Source organism: Microcebus murinus, chromosome 2 (genome assembly GCF_040939455.1).
Source record: "Microcebus murinus isolate Inina chromosome 2, M.murinus_Inina_mat1.0, whole genome shotgun sequence".
Classification (NCBI taxonomy): Eukaryota; Metazoa; Chordata; class Mammalia; order Primates; family Cheirogaleidae; genus Microcebus; species Microcebus murinus.
The window spans coordinates 116,630,203-116,650,408 of NC_134105.1; the positions used below are offsets into that span (position 1 = coordinate 116,630,203).

At 33.5% G+C, this 20,206-nt stretch overlaps 1 protein-coding gene across 4 annotated transcripts in view; it reads right to left on the bottom strand.

The window, feature by feature from the left end:
* The window catches only part of KIFAP3 (kinesin associated protein 3), a 157,478-nt gene that overhangs the window by 71,687 nt on the left and 65,585 nt on the right, over positions 1-20,206 (bottom strand). For all 4 annotated transcript variants that reach the window (XM_076000373.1, XM_076000374.1, XM_012763635.3 and 1 more), the window contains one exon: positions 16,496-16,658. In XM_076000373.1, the coding sequence (XP_075856488.1) occupies positions 16,496-16,658 (163 nt within the window). The remainder of the gene's footprint in view (positions 1-16,495; positions 16,659-20,206) is intronic.

The window sequence follows — 20,206 nt, forward strand, 5'->3', positions numbered from 1 at the left end:
ACCGTTAATTAGCTGGATCATTATTTGAAAGTGTTACTGAATTATCCTAGCATTTGTGCAGCCATTCCCCAAAAATTGGTCATTCCCAGCTGACGGCAGTTAATGCCTTAACAAACTGGTCATTAACTCCAGTAACTGATTTTGTGGGAATTATTGCACTTATAAAGTACATTCAAGAGTTTATAAGAAACATTGCGTCTTTTTTTTCTTTTTAAAAAAATTTACAGCTGTAGTTCAGCTGGAGCAGCTGAAGGAAAAAAACATCAGCTCTCTGGGCTGCTCTCAGGATCAATTTTCTGCCAATTAAAGGGCAAAACACATGCTGATGGGTTTGAATTTTAGAATATCTTCAGTTTTTTCATCTCTAAAGTGATTAGTAAAAACACCATTCAGCTACTAATTTTGTAAGACACTTGGGATTTTCCATTCACAGTTTAGTCAAGCAGAAATATGAGTTCTGAATACCAGAACTCAAAGCCAAATTTCCGCTTCTGCAGTAGACCCAGCCCAACACTTTGTGAAAACAGAGTGAGAACACAAGTTATGGGCCACATTATTAGCCAGATTCTCATTCCCTTCTACACCCCATGTCTTCATTCAAAGTAGAACACTCCCTTTGAAGTCACAAAGGCTTCATGCAAAGATAAGAGAAGTGGGAATACAAGCACACCTATATTAGAATAGAGCAGCATTAAGGTGATATATTACCCCTGGAAAGTCTATGAATACAATATGCCTCAAAAAATCACAGGTGTCGTTAAATTTACTATGGAGTTAGAGCTCTTAAAAACCTATCAATATAATGAAAATGCCACAGGCAAAAACGATCACCCAAAAGATAACTGCAACAATTCTGGAACATATACCAACTATCTCTAAATACAAAAAAATACATATATTGAAGGTATACTAGAACATCTTTGATACATGTTTCCATATAATTTAATGGTTAACTTATTATAACATATACTGCAGATAAATAACAAGTATGAATAGAAAGCCTTAGTTTAAACTTGAATTTGGACAGATCAATTTTTAAGATAGCAACTATATCAGATGATCTTCCATTTTATAATAATAGATTTGTCCACAGTCAAATCTAAAAATAGATTTGAGATTTGAGATGAATAGGTAAAAACCAATAGTTTTTAACCAAGAGTTAAGGGTGAAAATGACAGAATTTATAGGTTATAATGATCAGTATGAAAATATCTAGTATAATGATAGTTTTTGTGATACAGTGGTTCATGGTTAAGTAACCAAATAATTGTGTCCAATTATTTAAAAATATGAGAAATTGTAATTGTAAATCTACCATTCAGCTAAACATCTGTCTATATTAAGAGCTATTCACTAAATGAGTACTCTAATATCCAACATTTTAGATAGATTTACATTATTTTTAATATGTATAATGGTACATTTTGCTATGTAGCTTATTTTTAATGTCTTAAATTATTTTATTATCTCATCTGTAGAATTCTCTTATCACATCCAGAAAATACAACTTATTTGCAATAAACCCTACAAAATATACATACTTATGGTACAAATGATAAGGACCAAAACAAAGCCCTTAACAATGACTGCTTTCTAGCCTACAGCTCTATATCATTGACCTAATGTGTTTTGGCCAAATTTTACCAACTAGAAATGGAGATACCCCAGGCAATATTCACACACACGGTATTGGAACCAGCTGGTGATAGAAGAATCTTAAGAAAAAAGGCTTCCTGATTTAATTGGGAAAACAGGAGGAAGCATAAATTTTACTGCCATTAATAACTTCAAGCAATCTTGATATGACTCTACCTCACCCTAACGGCCAGACATATGCTTTTTGTTAAAGTGTTTGCCACATCTGACCCCTATTGTTTGCTCACTTGATCAGGTAAGAAAATGTAGGTTTATTTATAGGATAAATGAGGCCTATTAAAATTGAGAAACAGTGCAGTAGTCTATGAGGATTTGTGTTCTGAAACAGATGTGTGAAATTCCATAACAGTTTGGCAATAAATAGGCCAAACCAAATTATTTAAAAAAAAACAACAAAACTTCACGTTTCTTAAAGAAACCATCATAAAGGCAACCTAGTTTCAAACAAAGGGAAAACACCTTTTACTTGGAAAACATAGTATTCTGATCATTTCCAAACAGTTTTTAATAAACAAGTCAGAAAAGGCCATTTCCAAAATATTGCATTCTTCACAAAACAAAGACAAGTTTTATTTCTTTATGATGTTGGTAAACTATAAATTAAGTCGTATTTAATATATAATGAAAAAGTGAATTTATAGCATTACGGAAAAAATTCAAAGGTGTTCAGAACTTAACTTTATCAGTTTTCTTTTAAGAACATATGACATAATTATCAAAGGAAATAACCCTTAATTTCTACATGATCAAAGTTTAGAGACCAACAGTATCTGCTCTGGTGATCTCTAACAATAAGGGAAATCAAGCTTGTCTAAACCGGAAGAAATCAAACATTTATCACTTAACTCTTGACCTGGTCTGACTCCCTACATGCTGATGAAATCTTTCTACAGCCCTGTAAAATGCCCTGAAACCCATATTACCTAAATGTAATTCAGACAAAAATGAACCAGGTGTCATGCTTACTCTCAAAACCAATTCTGGGTCTACTCACAGAATACAGAAACATTTATATCAACTTGGAACACCTTAGAAACTCTAAAATTTGCCTTCCAATGAAGACAATATGGCATAACATTACTCTGACTAAAATATGGATCCTTTTGAAATGATTCTTGCAAAATTGTGAAACAGGCCTGACATGTGCTATTGAATCTAGGAATCCCAATTTTCCTGCCACAACCAATAACATTAATTTCTGCACAAACCAGCCATGCAAACTGGCACAGACTTACAACTCTTAAACTTAAAAGAATCAAAATTTATAGAGATAGAAATTTGTATCAAGATTTAAATGACGGCTCAAACTTTCATACTAGTCGTAATCAGTGCCATACATGTATCGCTGACCAATGTGAGTCTGGTGTTTAAAGGACAACTTTAAGAAAGATGGCTGAGCTACTTAACTTTTTTAGTTATAAATTATATGTGAACGTGCTTAATACAAGTTAAGCACCTGATGAATATTTATTATGAATCTAGATTTATAACTATTACAATTATTATAGAAAAGCTTAGCAATATCTATTGATAACACTACTAATTCCTCAGTTTTAAGGAAACATTCTCATCTCTGCTTCCAAATGAGCCAAGGATGTATCCCAAGGCAGAATAATTACTGATATTTAGTTCAACATTATATGGACATTTGAATACTTTTAAAGAAGAGTTTGATAATCTAGGAGTAAATATGTTATTCCATCTATTAGAACAGTGCTTCTCAAACTTCCTATGGTGGTGGGCCAGGTTTTTATTTGTCCTTCTACTATGTCAAGGACCAATATTTTAGTAAAGCATAATAAAATGAAATTAAAAGATACATAAAATAGAAGTCAAAAATTTTTATTACATTCAGCAGATAATATTTGACCATAATCTTACATGGTCAAATTGCTATATGTGTCTAAATGCTTACTTTCAATTTCTGGACTTAACTCATTACAGACCAGTGAACAAATAGTAACAAATATACCAAGTATTGATCAGTGGATCACACTTTGAGTATCACTGTATAGAAGACTCCTGTCCCAAATTACACAATTCACTAAAGAAAGCTATGTAAGTAAAATTAAGATGTTATTTCAATGTTTAAAAAAAATCTATGACCAGGCCTAAAAATACTCAAAACTGTGCAAAAAACTGTTTTCTGTGTTCCTGATCTCTCGTTCAGCAACCATTAGCCCCCTCAAATCTTCCCCTTCCTTTTCTTCCTCCTAATCATAACTAACATTTGTTTAGGGCTTTCTAGTTCTGGGATAAATACATGTTTATTCTCTCACCTGATTCTCAGAACAGTGCTGTGAGATAGGTCCTATTTTATATGTTGATTTTCTAAACAAGATAAGTCAGTGAAGATCATCTGAATTGCCTAAAGTCACTCAGGTAATAAAGGGTGAAGGGAAGATACAAGCCCAGTTCTTTTGATGTCCATTCCTTTCATGTGTTCCTTTCATCCATTCATCCATCTAACCACCCACCAAATATTTATTGAGAACATACACTGTGCCAGACATTGTTCTAGATATTAGGGATATGGAAGTGAATACAACTGATACAACTTCATATTTTCATGGAGCTCACAGTCTTTGGGGCTTGGTAGTGGTGGTGGGAGGTAGGATGATACAGAAATAATAAACAAAATAATTATATTAAATTTACATTCTGTGGTGATTAAGTTCTACAGAGAAAATTCAACAGTAAAAGGGTAAAGAGAACAGCAGGAGCCAGGGTTTAAAATATTTAATAGGGTAACCAGGGAGCAAAACCTAAAAGAGGTGAGGGAATAAGACATGCAAAAACTAGGGAAGAGCATTCCAGACAGACAGCACAGGAATTGCAAAAATCTTGAGGTAGGGATGTTGTCTGTTGGGTTCAAGTAATAGTAAAAGGAGGCTGATATTCCCTCAGCAGAGAGAACAAGAGAATATTAGAATATGTAGTCACAGAGGTGAGGAGACATGACAGAACATATAAACCCCTGTATGTCATTGTAAGGACTCTGCTTCTTTCACTATGTGAGATGGAAAGTCACTGGACAGTTTTGACCGAGAAGGACTTAATGTAAATTTTAATAGGATCACTCTGTGTGCTGTGTTAAGAAAAGACTGTGAGGCAAGGGTGGAAGAACAGAGACTAGTTAGAACACTACTGTATTAAGTAAGGAAAGAGAAGAGGATGTTTAGGACAAGTCTAGTGGCAGCCATATTTTGAAAACAGAGTTGACTGGATTACCTTGCAGATTGGATAAAGGGTAGGAGGGAAGAGGAGTCAAGGATAACTCCTCCAGTTTGGGTCGGGTTAACTATAAGGCTGAAATTACCATTTACTGAGATTAGAAAGACCATGAAAATAGTGGATTTAGGTGAGGATAGGGCAGAGATCAGGAGCTTAATTTTTAACCTGTTAAATCTCAGATGCTAATGAGGCATTCAAGTGGTAATGTCTGAAGTAAGGAAATCAGAGAGGAGGCTGAGATTATGTATCTTTCTATTTATATTTGGGAGTCATCAGTATAGGTATTTAAATGGAATGGATGAAGTCACCAAGAGAATGAGTACAGAAAAAAAAAAAAAAAGTCCAAGGACTAATGCCCTGGGGGGCATTCTAATGCTTAGAGATTGGAGAGTTGAGGTAGAAGCAAGAAGTACTGAGTACTTATGAGGAAAATTGAGTACTGTGTCCTGGAAAACAAATGAAAAAAGTTAAAGGAGGAGGGAACTGTAACAAATGCTGCTCATAGGTTGAGTAGTAAGAGTACTGTGAATTGACCAGTGGATTCAGCAATGTGCAGGTGACTGGAACTTGACCACAGTAGTGTGATGGAGTGTTTGTGTGGGAGGTGTGGGGTGAGGGTGACAGCTTGGTTGGAAAAGATTCAATATTGTATAGAACAATGAGAGAATGGGAGGAGAGAGAAAAAAAAAGGAGAAAGGAGAGAAGGGAGAGGGGAGATGGGGACAGAAGGAGAGAGAGAGAGAGATAGACAGATAGGGAAGGCAACAGAGAAAGACAGAATATAAAGGGAGGAGATATGAATGAATATGAAAGAGAGGAGAGAAACAGAAGTAAGGAAGTGAAGATAACTCCTTTGAGAAGAGTTGAGATGAAAAGAAATGGTATTATACCTGGAATGTAAAAGAATTATGAATCAAGGCCGGGCGCGGTGGCTCACGCCTGTAATCCTAGCACTCTGGGAGGCCGAGGCGGGCGGATTGCTCGAGTTTGGGAGTTCGAAACCATCCTGAGCGAGACCCCGTCTCTACTAAAAATAGAAAGAAATTAATTGACCAACTAAAAATATATATACAAAAAACTAGCCGGGCATGGTGGCACATGCCTGTAGTCCCAGCTACTTGGGAGGCTAAGGCAGGAGGATCGGTTGAGCCCAGGAGTTTGAGGTTGCTGTGAGCTAGGCTGACGCCATGGCACTCACTCTAGCCTGGGCAACAAAAGTGAGACTCTGTCTCAAAAAAAAAATAAAATTAAATTAAATTAAAAAAAAAATAAAAAGAAAAAAAAAGAATTATGAATCAAGAAGAATCTTTTTAAGATGGAAGAAACAACAGCTTATTTGTATGATGATGGAAATGATCCACCAGAGAGGGAAAAATTAATGATGCAAGATAGAAAGGAGACTTGTTAGAACAAGAACCTTGAATGGGCAAGAGGGAATGAGATAGGAAGAAATGTTGTCCTATGCTAAGAGTACAGTATACTCCATAACAATGGGAGAGAAGGCAAATCTGCATACAAAAGCAGATGTGGCAATAAGAATTCATGAAAGTTCTCTTCTGACCACTTCTACTTTCTCAGCAAAATAGGAAGCAAGATAATGAACTGAGAATGAACATGAGAACAGAGGTAATGGATTTTTGATGAGAAAGAAATATTTTTATGAGAAAGAAGAGGAATAAAATTCTCACCTAGGAGAGAATGACCAGAATAAGAAAATGTAGTATGACTTCTGGGCAGCATTAAAATTGGTTAATTATCCAGAATTTACTATATGCTGCTGTCCCTCTATGTTCAGGGTCTCCCATCTCCATCCTCCCACACCATGCCATTCCTCCCCCAACTTCTTCACAAAGCACCAAAGAAACTGATAAGAATGATTCTCACTAAGATAAAAGTGGTTAATCACTCAAATGCCCAAAGGGAAAGGTAGGCAATACAACTAAATGTCTTAAAAATCAGAGAAAGTGAAGGTTATCATTGGGGGAAGAGAAGGTTTGGGGTCCTGCCTAGACATCCAAATATAAAATTAGGAATATATATTTTGGCCAAACCAAAAATGTCTTCTAGATGAATTTGAGCTGCTAATTTGAGAATCCTGGTAAATTATTAACATCAGGATTGTTTGCATTCAAAAGGAATTAAAAGCTTTAAGGAGTACTCTAATTCACTGGTTTTCAAAATGTAGTCAAAGGACACCTGAAGGGTGTCCACAAAGTTACATCATTTTTATAACAATACTAATAGCATATTTTCCTTTCTTAAAAAAACTCTCCTGTGGCTCACGCCTGTAATCCTAGCTCTTGGGAGGCCGAGGCGGGCGGATTGCTCAAGGTCAGGAGTTCAAAACCAGCCTGAGCAAGAGCGAGACCCCATCTCTACTATAAATAGAAAGAAATTAATTGGCCAACTGATATATATATAAAAAATTAGCCGGGCATGGTGGCGCATGCCTGTAGTCCCAGCTACTCGGGAGGCTGAGGCAGAAGGATCACTCAAGCCCAGGAGTTTGAGGTTGCTGTGAGCTAGGCTGACGCCACGGCACTCACTCTAGCCTGGACAACAAAGCGAGACTCTGTCTCAAAAAAAAAAAAAAAAAAAAAAAAAAAAAACTCTCATTCTCTCATACAGTTGAGTTTTCAAGAGGCTACATGACATATGACATCACAACAGACTGCTGATGGCAACAGGAGAACCAAATATGTCTTTTATTAAGCTTGATTGACTTTAAAGAGATCTGCAAAATTTAAAAGAAGGCCATTCTTCTAATATTTTTTTGTTTTGGAAAATAGTTATTTTTCATAAAAATATTTAGGTTAATATGTGACAGGTTTATTCTGTTATTTAAAAATAAATAAATATTAAAATTTTTGAATATAATAAATATCCATAAATACAACTCCCCAGGAACAAAAGCTCTATGAGGTCCTCATAGAATTTAAAGGGATCCTGAGATAAAGAAATTTGACTACTGATGCTCTTAACTATGGAATTCCCACTGGACAGGGAATAGGTACCAGATAGTAGAGATATTTTAGAAATTAGTAGTCTATTTTTGTTTTAACAAATGTAAAAATCCACATACGTAGGATGAGACTTTTTATTTTATAAGGTTTACTCTTCTAACTTTAAATTTCTTTGAAAATCAAGTTAACATTTTAAAAGCTGACTTGAAAACTTGAAACGTTATTCAATTTAAAATGTATGCCAATACCACTCACAACAGAAAAAAAAACAACTGTAAATAAACTCCAAATTGTCCAAAAGAGTTCACCAGTGAAATCTGTCAGGTTTTTTTTTTTTAAACTATTAAGTATGCACTCTGTAAAACACTGCCTCTGCCACTATGTGATGTAATCTTTAACCAGTAACCAACGTCATAATGAACCAGGCCCTTCCAAAGAACTTGTTTCAGTTGGGTTTTTGTGCTAACATCATCCAACATAAAAGCATGTTAAACAATCCTCAGCTTATGAAATTGCTTATTAAGCCAAAGCAACTGAGAGGTGAAAAAAAATATTTGTCTGAAGCATCAGACACAAAGCTAGGAAGATTTAATTTTTCAAGTTACCTTTGAAACACTATCAATACATTCTCCAGGGTACAGAAGAATACACTATGACAAGGAATTTCCTCACCATCTCCCAACCCAGGATATTCTGACATAAGGAAGCAGTCTTGAGACACATCAAGATTAAATGGCTTAAGGACTTTTGACAAGGCAATTTTTTTTTGATAATCTGATCCTTAGATGAGCTAAAAAATCTTTAAACACTTTAAAAAAATTAGCTCTACAGCATAAAAAACCTGAAAAGACTGTCTTAACAATTAGTTAAGAAAAGCCATGCTTTCTAGGTCCAATTCAATTTGCATATAATCACATTTGCTGAAACCTCTGGCTTTGACAGATCTCCCAGATGGTAACATTAAGTTACCAGACTTAAGAAACTATGTGTCAAAGTACAGGAATGATAGAAATGAAAAGATTTATAACTGATACTGAACTAAGCAGAAATAAATTTAGGATCCTTATGAAATCTCAGGAAAATAACATGCCAAAAATTGAAATAAGAAACAGTTAATAAAAGGAAAACAAAGGAATATTTAGATATAAGGTTTCCCCTGGAAAAAATTAAAATTTTTGAAACATTTTGAGAAATAACACCTTTTCTCCATGCTTAGAAAAAGATCAATATTTTTCATACAAATCAATTTGAGGAATGATTTATAATATTCTTCATTAATCAATTTTTGTATCCCTGATATCAAAAGAAAAAGAGCTAAATTCAAAATTCCTAAATGAAATGCTTTATGTGATAAAACAATATTAAAATAATTTCGGTTCTCTGGACTTACAGTTCCCTCAGAGCTTCACATGGCAAAAGAATTAACTTTTTCTCTGCCTTTAATAATTATTCAAATCACAAAATTTTCTTTAACTATATATTTCTTCATTCTCCAAGTTAACTTTGAGGAAGGTTACAGAGCAATTAACATCAATCTCACAACAGCAGGGGTCGCAGTGTGCTAGTTAAATATTTCAGGAAATAGAGAAGGTGATTAACTGTTCATATTGCATGGATTTACCAGAGCCTGGAAGATTCATGGTTCATTGTGCTCTAGTTAAAAATAATCTATTGTTAACTATAAAAAAGATTTTCCAATTAGGGGACTCCAAATTATAATAAAGAAAACCTACTTAATTAAAAGCTGATAGCAGTTCTAGTTAAAACAGCATAAAAACCATTTCTGAAAAATTCTACCATATGTATAGCACTACAAAAGTATTTTTGCACCTTTTGGAAATTAAGTAATTACATACTGGAAAAATTCTGCCATAAGGATAGCCCTACAAAAGTATTTCTGCACCTTTTGTAAATTAAGTAATTTCTCTATCTGAAGAAAAAAACAAACTGGGGACCGCTGAAGTTCTACTGCATGCTATTTAATTCCTTCTCCATTAATACAATGAAGAAAACTGTACTCCAAATTCTTTAAATATCTGATTTACAGAAAGTTTTTTTCCATTTTTCTTTAAATTTCAATTCCATGAAATTGCTTCAGGTACTTGCCAAAAAAAAAAAAAAAAAAAAAACCCAAATAATTTAGATTATCTACTGTTTAATACAGGCGTCCTCAAACTATGGCCCGCGGGCCACATGCAGGCTCCTAGCACATTTATCTGACTCTCCGGGTGTTTTTGCCGCTACTGCCTGTCCTGCTTAGCAGCTGACTCGTCCTGGGCCCACAGTGCGTACTCTCCAACGGTCTGAGGGACAGTGAACTGGCCCTCTGTTTCCTGGTTTAATACATTAAAAATCAATTAAAAAGAAAACAAAACTTAAAAAAAAAAATCCATCAGAAACAGTGATATTTTTTAAAGTTTGAAGGGAAAGAAGTCTAATCACTTCCTCTAGTGATATAATTGGGAACATAATGAGCAGATAATAACTAGCATAGAAAAAGGAATAAAATAATAAAATACAAAGTATGCATTGCATATAGAAAAGGTAAATACTGTTTTATGAACATTTTTGTTTAATTATATATGTTAAACAAAATATATATCATAAATTATATTGTACATTGACATACACACATGGATATACAAACATATATACATCACATATCACATACACATGTGAGTGGTATTGGGTTGCAATGTAAAATATATCTTACTATGGATTTGGATTGAGGTACAAATGTTAGAAAGTCACTGCTCTAGATAGATGAATGTTTTCTATTCCTTTAAAATCCATGCCCTTTTTAATGCAACTTTGTTACTACATCTTTTATATAAGCATAGTGGCCAAGGATTATAGATGTTACATTTATCACTGAATTACTCAATTGAGAAGTTTAGCTTATTGTGTTAGGAGTTAGTGATTTAATGTTTTACACATTTAAAATATACATTAACAAATGTAAACATGATCATTCTAGTAACATCAGGAAATCAATTATACACTAAATGCAATTTCTTTGAACATAGCGGAGAGCCACAAACAAGCAAAATAAGTTTCTTCAGAGTCAAGGTCCATGAAATAAAGCTCAAGAACATTCCAGGAATAGAACCCTTGGGACATTCATTTGGAATTCATTTTTTAAAAAATATACAATTCAAATAAGCTCAGTTGTCGGTTTCAAAGACCACAGGAGATTAGAAAATATATCATTACAGGAGAGGAAAATTGCTGCTATAGAAATGCTGCTGGTGCAGACGAAATGAAAAGTGACAGCCAAGGATGGGGGGAAACAGAAAAATTATATATAGAAATTAAAAATACATGGCATTCTGGGGCCATTAACAAGGGGAAATCCTTGAGCACAGTAATAACACAGCCCTGTATACTAAATTATCTTCAGTCTTGCAAACTTAAAAATGATAAAACACAACAATAGCCATACACATATAGCTCTTGAATCCAGGCTCTCTGGCTCCAAAGCCCCTGCTTTTAACCACTACACTATACTGCTTTCTCAATAAAATTTTATTAATGAATAGTAGTCAAGGTATTAAGAAAATATTTTAGAAAACAAAAATATAATTGATTTTTAAAAGACTTGCTATAAACAGAATTTTTATGTCTCCTCAAAATTCTATGTTGAAATCTAATTTTCAATGTGATAATATTTTGGGCTGGAGCCTTTGTGAGGTGATTATATTGTGACAGCAGAGCCATCTTGTATGGGATTAGTATCCTTATAAAAAAGACCTCAGGGAGTTCCCCAGCCTCTTCTGCCATATAAGGACACAGTGAAAAGACAGCTGTCTGTGAACTAGGAAGTGGGCTGTCACCAGACACCTAATCTGTTGGCACCTTGATCTTGGACTTCTCAGCCTCCAGAACTGTGAGAAATAAATTTCTTCTACTTATAAGTCACTCAGTCTATGGTATTTGTTACAGCAACCTGAAGGGCTTAAGATCCCTTCCTCTGAAATGATTAAACACCCTTAATATACAAGTCTTAAAACACTTACTTATCAAAAAAGACCCATTTCTAGATATCTATCTTTCTGTATTCTATGTATTTTGACAGTAACGTCACATATTTATAATTTCCTAACATTTACTGCATTATCTCATTTACTCTTCCTTATTAATATGGACCATTATTATCTACATATTGAGATATAGTTTAAGTAATTGCACAATATCACACAGCTGGTATCTGATGAAGCCAATATTCAAAGTAATGTAGTCTGACTCCATAACCCTTGCTTTAATTAATGTGCTCTGTGCTACCATATTTAAGAGTGGAAGCCTTTAAGAGGCTTATAATTTTCCATATTTTCTGTTCTGCCTTTCCTAGTGCCATGGTGACCTAGAGGCTCTATTAGTCTGGATCCTTGAATGATGCTAACATGGACCACTACTCCCTGGTCACCCTGAATGGACATATGAATAAGAAATAAGCCTTTGTTGTATTTTAAGCAACTCAGATCTTATGGCTATTTATTAATAATCACAGACTTATCTTCCTAATACATTTAATAGATAGGTTTTTTTTTTCTGGGAAGTGATGTGTAAAAGGGTCATTTGTAAAGTTTACAAAATAGTTATGTTCTAAAAGTTCATATTGAATAAGTTACTTGAATATAAAATAATTTTTCATAAGGTAACTTTATAAATGGACTGCAGAAGCTTACTCAACTCATAATTTAAGTGAGAGTAGAAAATAGAGCCATTAAAATAATTAATTTAAAATACAAAATAAGTAAATAAATTGAAGCTTGTAGATATTATGAACACTTACAGACATTTTTAAGTATTTTATAGAAGTTGAAAGCATAGTTCTTTAGTATATTTTAATTTCTCTTGAAAGTGTACATTTCCTCTTTTCCTTGACCCTAGAATATCAGTATTCTCTTTTGCTTACCATCTATGATTGCCATTGCTTCCATGGCTTAAATAGAATGAAAAGGAAGAACTCAGGAAAGTTACTAAGCAAAAAACATGAACATTTGAAAAAGAGATATTGCCTAGTTAAAATGCAATGACTTGTGAGCAACAAAAGAGAGGAAAAAAATAGAGCATAATGACATACTGAATCCTTACCTAGAAAGGAATGACCTTAGAGCCTACCTATTCATCCTTAGGCAGATCAAAGCTGCTGAGTTGATAAATGAATATTGGTTCCCCACATGGCAAAAGAGCTGAGCTGTAACCCACTTTCTTTTTTGATTTTAAAAATTATTCAAGTTACAGCATGTTTTCCTATATATTTTTTTCAGTTTGTTCTCCAAAAAAATTTGTGTGGATATTTTTATGTGTAATGTCATTTGGCCATTTATCTATTTTATTTACCACAGAAAGATAAGCCAAGAAGTTACTAGGAAAGAGTTTAAATGTCTCAACAGAATCATTTTGCTTCCCATCTGTTTTTAAAAGATCAGCCAAAAACAGAGATGGAAACTTTTAAGAATGTCCATCTCTAGCCATGTAATGTAAGGTTAGAATAATAACAACTTTTTACTCTCCCTAATATAATAAAATCTGATATACTGACTGAATCCATAACATTTCAAAGAAAATAATGAATCAACACTGTGAAAGAATAACTCAAACAGAGGTAAAACGTGTTCAGTTGTTCTCCTTACTAAATGCTTCCTCATTTCTCTACTGCATGAAGATTCTAAGATCATCACCACTTCTCAGGAACAGCCTAAACTTGCTGTATTTTTATGTATTTGTTTAAAGGTAAGCATATTTCTCTGATTATTATGTCTCCTTTAGTGGTTTTGTCTTTCAACTTTACTTATTTATTAGACAATTTTTTATTTTTTAATCCTTACCTCTCCTGAGCTCTAGAACCATGTTTCTATCTGCCTACTGAATGAATATCTTTGTCTAACATGCCTCTCACATACTTCAAACTAAATCTATCACTGACTCATTCAAACTACTTCTTTCCCACTTCTCTATTTATATTGCTGGCACTAGCATTCTAACAGTCATTGATTTTATACATACATCTTTTCTCCCTATCATTACCCACATCCAAAACAGTAACTATGCTATAGTCATTCTATTTACGATATGTGTCTCTTTTGTCCTTTCCTTTTGCCTCACACTTGACATATAAAATTTTAGTAATGCCTTAAACTTCATAATACCACTTAAGAGCATATTCATATTAAATGATGATGATATTGATAAGAAAAATGATAATAACAACTAACATTTATTAAGAAAATACTGTGTGTCAGGAATTGTTTTAAGCACTTTGCATACAATACCTCATTTAATTTTCAAAAAAACTCTAAGTGACATACTACCTCTTCTCTAAATGCAGTATTCTTTATCTTGGCTACTGCAACAGGCTACTGGACTTATCTTTAGACTCTTGTTCTAGGCCATCAAATAGAATAATGTCAGATTAATTTCCCTAGAGCAGAGTTCTGATCATAACTTACCTAGCTTGAAAACCTAAAAGGATTCCCACCATTGGTTATATTAAGTATAATGCCTTAAACTTCATAATACCCCTTAAAGAGCAAAAAGCCATTTTTCCACACCTCTCACTTCTTCTATGCTCAAGTTGAAATGTCAGTTTATTGTTCCCAATACTGGTCTAGCTCCATCTATGCCTTAGGTAATGTTCACTTTATCCAAAATACTTTCTACAGCCTCAGTTCTTATTCTTTCATAAATGTTACCCTGCTAAAACGACAATTTTTTCAATTTCCATTTCAAATGGTACCTTATCTACATAGTACCATTATGGGAACATTCTCTCTTTTGAATCCCAGTATATCTATAGATTAAAAAACATTTTTCTGTAGTGCTCAGCGCTGTACTTATTAGCATTATTATTACTGTACTTATTAGCTGTACTTAGTAGATTATTAGCATTCTACTGAATTAAATTGAATTGAACTATATATACAAGGAAGTATAAATAAAAATGAATAAAGCTACCTAGTTTGTCAACAATGATATAATACCTATGAACATGGTATTTGTATTCAGAGAAAGATAAGTTGGCAACACTTATGGAATGTCTTCATACTAAATGATGTTTACAAGAAAAATGATACTAATAGCTAATATTTATTAAGAAAATATTATGTGTCAGGAACTGTTCCAAGCACTTTGCATGCAAAACCTCATTTAATATTCAAAAGAACTTTACGTGGAATAATATAGTTATTATCCCCATTTTAGAGATGAGAAAACTGTATCACAAAGAATCTGGGTAACTTGCCTGAGGACACATGGTTAGAAATAAATAATCACAATTCTAATAAAACAGCCTAACTCTAGAAATTGAGCTCTAAAGGAGATGAAAGTAGTAGTAATTTACATATTGGATATTGTATCTTATATTCCCAAATTAACTACTTTTTAACAAATTATGAAATGAGTATCATGTAAGTAATTTCCCAAAAATCTCTTTTAAATCAGTTGTTTCATCATATGTTACAAGGCAAATATTTCATAAAAGTAGATTACTGGATACTGAACAAACCATACAGACTATAAATTCCTTCATAACAATAACCGTAACTTATTCATCTTCATACACTGAGAATTTGACCTAGTATTTGACACATAATTATGCCAGATTTATAATAAATGGTCACATCAATTAAATCCAAAGTCAATTTTACTTTTATGTTTTCCTTTTTCCTCCTTAAATATCTGCATGCTTTGGTTCTCCAAAAGCAATTTTTGAAATTGCTCCTCAATAGAGTAACTTCTAAAATGTATAACAACATATTTGCAATATTTGAATATATGGAGAAAGCTGCAAAAAAGAATGAAACTGCAATACTGAAATGAAGGAACAAAGAGTTAAAAGATGAGTGAGAATTTGCTTTCTGGTTAAGAAAGGCAATAGCATTGCACGTAGTTGAACAAAGCACGTAGGACAGGTAGACAAGAGCTTGTTTAGGGAACAATAAGTGATTCAGAATGGCCACAGTGTACTGCAAAGCACATGCTGGGGAGTGGTAGGAGCCCATAAAGATAGATCCTGGATAGAATGTAAAAGGTTTTTAATGCTCTGCTAAGAAGGTTAGCATTATCTTGGAGCACAGAATGTTAACTCTTGAGCCTACTCTTGCTATAGATAGATATCTTACTAGTAGCTAAAAACAAAATAACTTATTATAAACTGAATTATAAACTGAACCCAAATCCTCTGATATGGTATTTTCTAACTCATGATATACATAATATTCTTCTTAAATTAATGACAAAAAGTTTCTACAAATTTGTTTATTCATAAGTAGTATTTTAAAAGTATGGCAGGATGGAAGAACTTAAATGATACCTGCTTTTTAAAAAGATGCTGAAGACAAAATGTTTTTTCCTTCTTGCTTCCCTGCTTCCTCACTTTCCAGAGCTTCCTTACTTCCATTATGGTTCAGTATGGGTAAATGAAATCAAAGAGTCAAACATTTCTATTCTATTTCATTCTACAGCACCATGGAAATCCTGGCACACATCATTTTTCATGTATTTGCTTATTTTTATTATTTAGCTCCAAAAGAACTTATATATAATGTTTTTTGTTCAGGAGGCCTTTCAACACAGAGCTCAGTTTTCCAATGATGTTGGAAATTCCAAGCAACACTGATATTAATTTTTAAAAAGCATACCTAGGAGTGCAGTGAGTTTGGGAAGCAGTCCAACTTGTACCATCTTATTCCTCAGGCTTGTGTCAAAGGATAGGTTTAGTAAAAGTCGGAGGGTGATATTCAGTAGATCTTCATGTTCACAGGGTATCATTTTTACTAGTTTTTCAACAATATCCATTTCCACCTATGTAAAATAATAGTAGAGATGTGGTAAAGTTCTCTTGCGAAATGAGAAAAAAAAATACAAATAATGGTTTCCTTTGTTTTTGCCCTAATATGTATCTATTTTATAAGTAATTATACGTTAATCTTATACTCCAGTTTCAATCTGTAAACCTTCCTGAAATCAAACATATACTTCCACATTATCCCCTCCTTACTTCGTTTAATTGCATCAATCAGAAGTTGGCCCTTGAAACCACTGTGCATTATTCAACACCACCTACTAAGTACCATGCCCTTTGCTAGATCAAACAAGGTCTAATCTTGACCGATTTCTCAGTCTAAAAATAGAGTAGACAAACATAACAAATAATGAAAATGCAATGTGAATAAAATTGAAAGCACAAAGTGCTGTGGAAGCAAAAAGGAGGGAACTACTAATCTACCTGGAAGAATAGAAGACTTCAAATTAGGACCGAAGTCTTAAAAAATGAGTAAGAATTTGCTCTCTGGTTAGAAAGGCAATGTCAATCCAGGTTGAGGAAAAAGCAAGTGGCTAAGCATTTAGAAATAAAAGAGCTTGTCTAGGGAACTGCAGATGCTTTGGCATGACCACACAACACAGTATATGTTGGGGATTGGCAGAAGCTTATAAACACAAACCTTAGAGAAAATCATAAAAGCTTTCAATGCTGTGTTAAGAAGTTTAACGTTATTCTACAAGTAGTAGAGTGTCCTTAATGATTTTAAGTCCAGGGAACGACATGGTCAGACTAGTTCCTGGGCTAGACCACCGCTGAAATCCAAATTCCCAGACACCAGCCAACTGCCAACCTTGTAAGAAGGTCTATTTAAGAATGGTAGTCTCTGGACCCTTTTCTATACAGTCAATAAGTAGATGTAGGTGCCATTGGCTAAAACTGGTAAATGGATAAAAAGGTCTAGGACTTTAGGACCTGAAGGGCAAAAAAAAATTTTTAATATTTGTTATGTTTAAAGGGATATTTAGTGGATATTGGGAAAGTATGTCAGACTCAGGAGAGAAACTAGGCTACAAGCAATAGTTGAAACTTTAGGACAGCAATCAGTAAAACATGGCTAGTGGGCCTAATCTGGCCCACCATCTATTTTCATTCAACCTGTGAGCTAAGAATAGTTTTTGGCTTTTACATTTTTAAATGGTTGGGGAAAAAAATCAAATGAAGAATATTTCATGACACATAAAAATTATATGAAATTCAAATTTCAGTTTTCATAAATAAATATTTATTGGAACACGATCACACCCATTTGTTTACAGATTGTCTATGGCTGCTTTTATGCTACAATAGCAGAGTTGAGTAGTTGCTACAGAGACCATATAACCTATAAAGCGTAAAATATTGACTATCTGACCCTTTAAAGAAAAAGTTTGCTGACCTTTGCTCTAGAAATCTATGAAATCACATTAAGAAAGCTTGTTTTAGAGTGCTGCATTCTGATTTTTTTTTTTAATTGAGACAGGGTCTTCTTACTTTGTCACCTGTGCTAGAGTACAGTTGCATGATCATAGCTCACTGCAACCTCCAACTCCTGGGCTCAAGCAATCCTCCTGCCTCAGTCTCCCAAGTAGCAAGGATGACAGGTGTGTGCCACCACACTAGGCTAATTTTTCTTATTTTTGTAGAGATGGAATCTTGCTATGTCTCAAACTCCTGGCCTCAAGCGATCCTCCTGCTTTGGCCTCTCAAAGTGCTAGAATTACAAGCATAAGCCAATGCACCCAGCCCTGATTTTTTAAGGTACAACCAGAAAAATTTAGTTATAAAAATATCTCATGTCTTTCTAGTTATAAAGCAATGGCAAAAAGGAGAGAAATTCTAAATAAGTTCATATTTTTTGATCATTACCAAAGGATTTATGAATAATCTCACTCTACTTTTTCTTTCACTGGAAATTTAAAACATTTATTTATACTGTCCTTTTCATATCTTTATTGCAATTTTAACTGACCTCACAAAATCACATTAATAATTGAGCCCTTGATATATTTTTCTCCTTTCATTCCATGCCAAGAAATGTACTTACATTTTTTTTTTTTAAGTTAAACTGACAAACCAATACCTGATTTTTCCTTCGGACTTCTACCTATACTTGATCGCTACAAAGCAGCCATTCCCTAGATCTCTTCATTATAGAGTACAATTCCATCTCCAAAGACTTCCAAAAATGAAACATGAAACCAAAAGCTGATTCTTACAATGTATCAATGCAATTCATAAAACACTAATGTAGAAAAAATAACCAATATCAGAAGTAAAACAAAAAAATAACTTCAGACCTTCAGATATTTTAAAAATATTAAAAAGGAAACAGTATCACAAATTTTATGTCCATATATTTGGCAATATAGATGAAGTGGATAAATTCGTTGAAAGACATAAACTACAAAGCTATCACTCAAAAAGAAATAAGCTGAATAATCCTATATCTATTAAAGAACTTCATAGAAAGAAAATTCTAGGCATAAATGACATTTTACTGGTGCATTCTATTAAACATTTAAGTAGAAATAATACCAATTCTACAAACCCTTCCTGAAAAATTAAAGAGGGAAAGCTTCCCAACTCATTTTATGAGGACATAGTTACTCTGATACTAAAACTAGACCATGACATTAGAGGAAAACTATAAACTAGCAATGCCTCATAAACATAAAAACCCTCACCAATAATTAGCTAATAAAATCTAGATATTTAATATATGTTTAAAAGAGTAATACATTATGACCAAGTGGTATTTATCTTCTTAATTCAAGAGTGGTTGATTCAACATTCAAAAGTCAATCAGTGTAATTCACTATATCACAACAGTCTAACACATTGACTACCACACTAGAAAAATTTTTTTCCCCCTGGGTCATGGTGTTTTATTACGAAAATAAAATAAAAACTTTGAAAACAAAACAATCCTTTCTAATTTCATAAAAAATTTGTTATTGACTTCTATTCATTTAATCCATGTTTTTAGAATTAAATTGTCAATATTAATTGTAACAATAAGAACATCAACAAGTAAGATTTACACAAACCAACTGCAGGGTTTTTCCCAGGTTTTGCTTCATGAGACCCTGGGCTCCAAACTAGCATGAGTTAAATATTACTCACATGGCAGTTAATGTGCTAAAGAAGAAAAATCCATATGATCATCTCAGTGATAAATAAAGGCTTTGACAAAATCCAACATTCATTCATGAAAAAAAGTCTCAGCAAATTAGAACATAAGAACTTCTTTAAACTGATAGGGAGTATCTACAAAAAACCTACAACTAATATAAATACTTTAATAGTGAAAAACATTGTTTTCCTCCTAAGATCAATAACAAGGTCAGGGATGTCCACATACACCATTCCTTTTCAACATCATAGTAGAGGGTCTACCCAGTGCAATAAGGGGAGGAAAATAATGAAAAGCTCACAGATTAGAAAGGAAGAAATAAAACTTTCTATTGGTAGATAACGTCATTGTCTACTTAGAAAATCCCTAAGAATCTATAAAAGAGGCACTACAACTAAAAAGTAAGTTTAGAAC